General features: G+C 45.7%; 1 protein-coding gene across 1 annotated transcript in view; it reads left to right on the plus strand.

Annotated features, from left to right (window-relative positions):
- Positions 1-219: 219 nt before the first annotated feature.
- The window catches only part of PSTPIP1 (proline-serine-threonine phosphatase interacting protein 1), a 35,688-nt gene continuing 27,206 nt past the window's right edge, over positions 220-8,701 (plus strand). The window contains exons 1-3 of the mRNA XM_010020613.1: positions 220-240; positions 2,946-3,046; positions 6,478-6,552. Of these exons, the coding sequence (XP_010018915.1) occupies positions 220-240; positions 2,946-3,046; positions 6,478-6,552 (197 nt within the window). The remainder of the gene's footprint in view (positions 241-2,945; positions 3,047-6,477; positions 6,553-8,701) is intronic.

Genomic DNA, 8,701 nt, shown 5'->3' on the forward strand with positions numbered 1-8,701 from the left:
TACTACACAATTGTATTACAATAAGTAATACAATGTTGTATTACAATAAGTAATACAATAAGTATTTACAATAAGTAAAACAATAAGTAAAATCTGGCTTTTGCATTTCTAAATTCATTGAAGTCAGGAAGTAGGAAGGCAAAAAGATGGAGCAGAGAATCTGTGGTGGGCACTGGGGAGCAGCAGTAACCCGTTCCCTTTGCATTAGTGCCAGTGAAAATGCCAGTGCACATCCTGGAGGTAAGCCTGTTTGCAGAGCTCCAAGAAGACTGCACTGCTGTGCTACCGAGGGCAGTGTAGCTTACAAAGGATGCCTTAATGCAGACTGTGAGAGTATTTTGTTACATGTGCTGCAAGTGAGTTTTAGCATTTACTAAACAAAGAGAGATGTTGACCAGAAATGGCAGAGTTACTTCACAGTGTGCTTATCCTCTCGGTTGTTGCTCATGGCAGGATGCCTGACTGCTGGGGTGATACAAGGCCATACGATACTGCACTTATCCCTGGGCAGCGTTTCTGGGACACGAAGCTGTGTGCACAGCTGTGGGATGTAGCGAATTGCACCTGGAAATACACCATCCAAACGTTTGGGCTGTGAGATGGGTGTGGAGAATGGGACCAAAGCGGTTCCTGCCAGACAGAGGAAGCAATCTATGGGGGTGTTTTACTGCAGCAGTGCCTTCTGCCATTGGGATTGCCTCAAAGGAAGAAAAAGGGAGAGGGGGGAATTGACATGCCCATTGCCAGGGTATTGTCAAGAACCTTTCCTACTTTGCTCTATGAACGGGAAACCCTTGCTTCTTCTCATTTATTTCACAGCAGGATCCCTCCCTGGGATGTGTGTGTAACCTGCCCTTGGAAACATTAGGAAAACTGATGTTTTGGTTTTGAGATCCTGTTTCTTAAGGGATGATCATATGCATCAGATGAGCATGTGGCGTCTTTTATTTTCCTGCACTGGCAACAGTGGTAACAGTGGATCCATTGCACTCTTTCTGTACTCTTTTATCTACATTATCATCTTGTCGGGCTCTGCAGCACAGACACTTTGCTAGTGGAGGAATTTGTCTATGTCTCTTGTGAATCACTATCCTACTGTCTTTCCTTTCTCCCCATTGCTTGTGATAAGCGTGTCCATTAGGGAAGAAGGAATTACTGCTTTCAAGCATGGTAGCACTGGAAATGTTACCACAACCTGCAGGTTTACAAAGGTGTTCTGCAGAAACTGATCCTGTCTCTTGAAGCAGCCCAGGGCTGCAAATCTCCACAGAAGCCCTGGGGCCTGGGTGAGCAGCACCAAGGTTGCCATCAGCCACTGCCATTTGTCTCCAGAGCTTGTTCTATTCCTCTTAGTCCCAGCAATAAGGAAGCAAAGGCACGGACAAAAGTGTCCAACTGCTGCTTGACAAAGGATCCTTCCCAAGTCCTAAAAGTTGAACAGCTCTTTTCTTCACAGTCATGGTGGAAAGCAATAAACTAGTGTATTTGTTAAATGATAACTGCTTAGGGTACAGTGGATGGATGTATAAACTGTATTCAGTTCATATATAAGCACTTATATTGTACATAAACTGCCTGAGGGAAGGAACATATTCATTCTCTTTATGGTTACACAGTCCATGATTTTACCATAATGCTCTAACATAAAGCCAAGATAACATTCCCCACTACATTTTCAGTAATACTATCACTATGCACTGGTTAACTGGGGCTCTCAAAGTAAAAATGGCTTGTCCTGATCCTGTTGTGAGACAGTGGGAGGACCAGGAGCAGAACACAGAAATCCTCTCCCAGTGCCACACTCATAGCATGTCTCAACTTTATTCCCTTCCCTTTCTGGGCTCCCACTGTTTCCTCAGCAGCACTGGCTTTGCTGTGGCTCTGATTTACCACTGCTGCAGTGCAACCTGGAAGTAGGGAAAACAACGAAAGAAGTGCAAGGCTAATTGTTTTTCTTCTCATTCCTCAGATGTTTTTGTCTGAGAAGCATTGGGGTGTGCTCTGATAGATCACATTGACAGGGACAAGCCTGACGCATGGACCTACGTGATGGGGAGGGATTGCAGCCCTAGAACACGGCGCAGGAATGTGGCCCTGGGAGGAGCTAGGAGCTCTGGCTTTGTGGCAGGCAGCAAACACCACCCAGCTCTGTAGCCTTGCCTGTCTCGTGGGGCTGGCTGGAAACCACAGATCACCTTGGCTGGCTCCAGTTACCCTGTGGGGTTGTGGAGCAGGACAGGCTGCAAGAGGACCCAAAGGCACAGCTAATCCCATGTATTGCACAGGAGATAGGGTGGTGAATGCAAAAGCAGGGGAAGCAGCACTCACAGGCGAGCATCTCAGAAATACAGACTTCTGATTTCCTGCAGATCCAACATCCACATTCCTAAGTTCTCCAGATGCCAACTTTTTTGAATCCTCCCATTAAAACAGCCCACCACTGACTGGGTGGCTCAGCCACTACCCTGTGTACTGATACTCATCCTTCTCTTCTCCACTCGCACCGCCACAGCAGGTCACTGTCTTACTGAGAGTCCTGTGCCCATGAGTTGACTCTAACTGTTCTTCTTAGAAAACATATGTAAGAGGAGCTGTTGTTCTTAAGAGCTACTAATACATCTCTGCTCTGCAAAGAACCCACACCCAAAGCTAAACGTGACTTCCCCAAAAGAACAGCAAGTGCTGCTTTCCACACAGCAAAATGCACAACCCACTTTACTTTTTCAGTGTTAAAACCCAAACTTGGTTTAATAAAAACTTTTGCAGATTTTCACTTTGGAGAAACCTCATCCCTACCCGTGCCCTTAGCCCTGCCCCAGTTACCGTTGCTCTGAGCAAATCTCAATCCATTGGGATTTTCCAGTTTGCCCCATTTGCTGTAGGTGTCCGGTAAATCTGCAAACTGAGTGCGTAAATGAACTCAACTCTTTATCTTTCATCTTTAGTGCAAGGAGTTCACCCTCCACACTGGCTACGAGGTGCTTGTACAGCGGCTGTTGGATGGGAGGAAGATGTGCAAAGATGTGGAGGATCTGCTCAAGCAGAGGTAAGAAAATTAGAGAATCAGAGTGAAAAACATCTGAACAGCCTCTGGCTTCTGTCCTGCTTGGCATCCGGAAAGGAATAGCAGGCTGGTTCTGAACTTGGTAGTGATACTAGTTTATATAGGAAAACCTGAGTGATTTCAGCCCAAGCCCTGTGACGAGGACAGCAAACAGGAATCCCAAAGACCTGAGGAGGCTGAAAAAGTCAGAAACCCAGAGCTCCATTAGGACGCAGGTCTCACTGGTTCAGAATCACACAGTAGCACACACACACATCCCCGGGTAGCACTACTGAGTTTCCCCTTGCGCAGGGAGCAAATGACTTGCATTTTTTTCCTTCTCTTTGAACACACTCTTGCCACAGGCACTGTTTCAGTTTTCTGGAGCTACCAAAAATGGGCCATTTTTCAAATACAAGCCTATATAAGATGCTAACAGAAGCCTTTCCCGAGACAGCCTGCATCATTCACCAACCATACCAGGCTTTAAATAACATCCTTGTAGTTTATGTCCATCCTTTACATGCTGCTTGGGTGCCTCTCAACAGCAGCTGTGGGCAGCTGACACTTTTGTGGGTGAGAAAACACATATTACACAGCTGCTCCTTTGCCATTCATTTTTGTACTTACTTAGAAAAATAAATGTGGTTCTGTTTTGAAGTGGCTGGGCTTTAACTGTTCCAACATGTAGTGTGGGGCACACACATACTCATGCATGGCCTGTAGGAAGACCACACAATACGGATTATATACTCAGCCGTTCATCTCAGAACTGTCTCCTTATGCATATCGCTCCGTCTGCCGCAGTCACAGCCTGCTGCTTCTTCCCATGCTGTCCCCATCTGGTTGTAGGTTGGTTTTCTGAAGGCTACTTTTCAAACACAGGGACTTTCAAGGGGATGTGACCTGTCAAACTGAAAGTTGAGTATTTCACAGAGTGTGAAGAGTCTCCCATCAAAACCTGAAGCTATTTGAATTGCTTTTCTCAATCACCAGTGGAAGCTTATTTTATGTCACACAGTCCTGAAGACACATCTGTCCCATGGTAGCTTAGCTTCAACTGTTTAAAACAGCTCGTTTGTGACTCATTAACTTACTGAGATCACAACTACATTGGAGGCTTCAGGAAGGCTCTGCATGGCAGCACACATCTGATGTTGCATACGCCTGTGCTTTTTAATGAAGCATTCTAGAGGTTTCTGTAAGTTACAGGATAAGGTTCTTCCTGCCTTGTGGAGGAGGCACAAAGGACTTTCCACAAAGAAGAAAAAATACATGTACAGTCACCTTGCAGATCTGAAAGCCACAAGAACTAATGTTTCCATGAACTTTTGCACACCCCTGAAGCATTAAAGTGGGTGTGCAAACGTGCATGTGCTTGTGCGTGTACGTGCAAGCTGGGGCAAGAGGAAAATGAGAAATGACAGGGGGCACTGAGTTGCAGAAAGAAGGTATCATTTCCAGTTTATTCCTGCAGGATGTTTGCTTCAGCTTGTCCTCATGTCATTCATGGGACAGGGAAACCCAGAAGCTGTGTGCAAGAGTAGTGGAAGCAAAGGCAGCACCAAGATGTGAAATGATGGTAGCAGCCCCCTGTCAAACTCCTCTGACCCATGCCTGAGGTTTCAGGAAGATTTGGCCCAAGGGTTTTGCAGGAGCTGGGACTGGCTTAAGAGCTGGCCATGCTTTTTCCCTGTGATATGGTGTGCCCCAAGCAAACCGAGTGGGACAGTAGCACTGGGGTTATTCTAATTTCTGCACATCCAGTGGCACTAAGCAAAGTCTCTGCCACTTGTGTTTCTTGTTATCAAAATCAGAAGAAAACGAATCTATTTTACTCCTGAAGCATTGTGTCTCTGGAGTGTATTTCCATTTCAATGAAATTTCATTCATCTAAAGTGAAAATAAAGTGGTACTTCTGTGTGGCCTGTCACTATACTTTGCACCCCATTCTTGTAGAAGGAATCCCAAAGCAGTGACATAGGAACAGCCCACTAAAACTCAGCACTTTCTAGCACAGGATGACAGCAATTAACTGACTGCACGTGCAGCATAAGACACATGGGAGCCACGGGCAGAGGCCAGGAATAACCTCCACTCCAGGCTATAGTGACCGTAGGCTGCTGTACGACCAGCACTGCTACTCCACCAGCCTGACAGATGCCTTGTGCTGGGGGGAAGTGGCCAGGACGAGCCTGCCACAGGTCAGGAAGATGGCTGCAATCACAGAAGGTGGTTGCAAACCGGTGAAATTGGACTGGTAGAGCTGGCTACAAGGCAAGGCTCCCGCTGCCGCCAGGCGCCGAGGAACAGCCGAACGCGCAGTTGCGTGTTCTCAAACAGAGACGTGTCCTACAGCTGCCGTGTTGAAAGCTGAGAAAACTGCCCCCACACCACTGGAACCCAGCAAATAGCAATAACAGAGCGTAGCGTGGCTGAGCGGGAGGATGGGTGAAGAACAAGCCGGTGGGGTTGCACGGCCTCGCACCCACATCGAAATGCCTTCTCCGAACAAAGAGTGTGTTTCTCTAAGATGCCAAGTTTCAGGCTCAGAACTGTTTGAAATGCTTTGAAACCCCTTTTGAGAAGTGGACTTACCCAAAACCACCTCCCCCCACCCCCAGGTCCTAGCACCAGGCTATCTGTTCATTATCCATTCAGTAGGTCTTAGCAGCTACTCAAAGACTGAAACCGTGGTTCCACCCTGGTCTGGCACCCAGGAGAAAAGCAGTAACAGAGAATAGGAATTTCTTCCAGAGCTGGGGGAGTGGGAACAGCAAAGAAATACTTGTATTTCTTTATTACCTATAGAAATGCTCAGGGAAGAACTCGGGGAAGAAGCACTTCCCTAAGTCACCAATTACAGTTCCCCATTAGGTGGGACATCGCATCATATTGATCCCTCCATAAAACTCTCACAGCCTCACCTTCCCCCTCAGCCTCCACTGCAGCTCTTTCAAGCTGCACCTCATGTTTCTAACAGCTACAAATGTTCCTGCTACTCCCTGCTCCCATCTATTCACAACCTCTCAAATGGATCCTTTAGAATCTACACTTCCGTCCCCTCCCAGCCTTCTTTTTGATGGGTCAAGTCAGCTATCTTCTTTTTGGCTTCTTTTGCAAAACAGCATCTTCACTACACTTCTGCACCCCTCTTATTCTAATGGAATCCAACATTTTGGGGACAGAGTTGTACATAGCACTCCACATTAATCAAAGCCATGGCGATGGGTTTTGTTTTCCCTCATTTCTTCTAGAAATAGCTCACCCCAAATATTTGAGAAGTAAAAAATAGCATGGGGATTGAGGAGATATAGAGGAAGCAAAGAAATTGCTTTTCTCACATTCTGTACCTCAAATGCGATTACAAGGTTTGTGTGAATGTGATCCTGGTACCACGAAGAGAAATTGAGTTAAGTTTTTCCTCTTAACAGAGCACAAGCAGAAGAGAGATATGGGAAAGAGCTGATTCAAATCGCCCGAAAAGCAGGAGGACAAACGGAAATCAAGTAAGGAATGCTTTTCTTATTAGCACAAACAGAAGCATTTTGGAAACAATATCCTGTGTTTTGCCTGTGAATGGGGTCATAAGCTGCTCACTTCAGTGTATTACACAGCACTTCACAGCATGCAGGAAAAAAAAGGGGGAAACACCATAGTCCTTCAAAGCAGGATTCACAAAGTCTTTATTTGGGAATTGCCAGTAGGTCTTCACTGAGATTTTTTATCAATTCAGGATTCTTATCAATGCTTCCAAAACCAAACTAAGTAATGGGGGAAAAAGAGAAAGGAAAAAGTTGGGAAGTGTTTAGGATGGTGGCTTGGCAATTCTGGGAAGTTGGTGGACATGGAGAAACTGACAGAACAAACGGAAAGTGTGAAGACACCAAAAATCAGTTTTTTGCAGCAGGAAAAGGGCTCAGTTTAGGAACCCAAACTTTAAACCTCTTTGAAGGGACTTAATTTGAAACAAGTCAATGAACCACTGAAATACACTCAAATGACATATATTTTTCTCTGTCTTCTACCACTACAATCTTAGATCACATATAAATTGTGTTGTGAGGGGAAGATATATGTTGGCATGGAATTTAACTTAATAAACACTGCTGATAAACTGCTGCTGTTATTGATGGTAGCAGCAATAATGAGACATTCCGTCATTATTGTAACAAGTAATAATACAGTAATAAGGTGGCAGAGGATGAAGATTTGGAGTCACAGAAGACAAGTCTGAAAGAGAAGACCTCAATCAAACACAGAACAGCTCTATTGATCCCTGGGGCCTGCTACCCTCATCCATCCCATATCTCATTTCTTAATTGCAGTCTCCTTTTTACGTCAATTCACCACTCTGGGTGTGAGCGTGGTTTCCTGCTCATATCTTATGCGAAAGCTTAACCTCAAACCCTCGCACCACCACGGCATGGAAGAGCCAGGCAATCCCTGTAGCACTTCCTACCCATTTGGTGGTGGCCCATCCAGGCTGACAGGGAAACTTGCTTTAACCCAAGCACCTGGCAGTGCAGAGAGCATGGAGGTTCACTCCAGAGAACATACAAGCCTCTTCTCTCCAGTGCCTCCTGCCTTTCCCTTGCCTTGCTTCCAAGTGATGCAGTAAGGTGTAGCAAGGCTCCTAGCAAAGGCTGCTGGAGATGACTTCTACCATCTCCTGGTGTCTCAGTTCACTGACCTGATCAGAGGAAAGGAAGGAGAAGAAAAATAATTTTGAAATTAAAATATCAGATGAATGATGTATGGCTTCTTCCCAAAGCAAAGGCCAAGATTTCCAGGGTTAACCAAAGGATCCACCTAGGTTCCTTAACTGGCAATGCAAGGCAGGCAGAGCAAACTTGTTCAGAAACAGCCAGCTTTGGCTGCCTTCTGTGACTTAGTGGGTAATTCATGGGTCTGACTCTTCCTAAGAGATTGAAAGAGCTTGATTTAGAGGCAGAGCCAAGTCCCAGAGTTGGGATGTGGATCCAAGTTCCTCTCAAGTTGGGGCAAGTTTGGACTCGGGCCCAGCTCTACTTTGACCCAGCAATTTTATAGCTTGACATAGAGAGAGAAGGCTGAATATACCAACAAAGCATGCTGCAGAGCTGATTTACTTTGTTTCCATAAACCCACGCCTGGTCTGGGTAGTGACCAACTTTGTGCTAATATTTTTGTAAGAGCAAATGCCTCGATGTCTCTGTGCTGAAGCACAGAGGGGTCACTTTGCTTTCTGTCACTTAGCATTCTCTGGTTGTTCAAGGAGTTACACGGATGGGCAGTGAAGGGCACTTCAACATCAGACAAAACTGGGGTCTATTCAAGGGCTGGAGCAACTCACAAAAAGGAAATATCTGGGTTTAATACCTCAACATTTGTGACATGGTGTGAAGCTTCTGTTTGTGTGGCATTGATTGCTGGCAGCAGTTCTGTTCCCAAGGACAGTCCTTCAGGGAGACCGGTGGGAGGGAACCTCTGCAGTACTTATGGTAAGAAAAGCTTGAAAGGACTATGCTACACACATCCCTGTGCGTTATTCCAAGTGCTTCCTCTTCATAGGACTCCCTATTAGCACACTGAGTCCTAATAGTTTTATAAGTGACAATGTTTTTTGCAGAACATTTCACATTGCCTCCTGAGCCATGCTCCCTGTTGCAGAGCAGC

This window comes from Nestor notabilis, unplaced genomic scaffold (genome assembly GCF_000696875.1).
Source record: "Nestor notabilis isolate BGI_N333 unplaced genomic scaffold, ASM69687v1 scaffold10270, whole genome shotgun sequence".
Taxonomy (NCBI): domain Eukaryota; kingdom Metazoa; phylum Chordata; class Aves; order Psittaciformes; family Psittacidae; genus Nestor; species Nestor notabilis.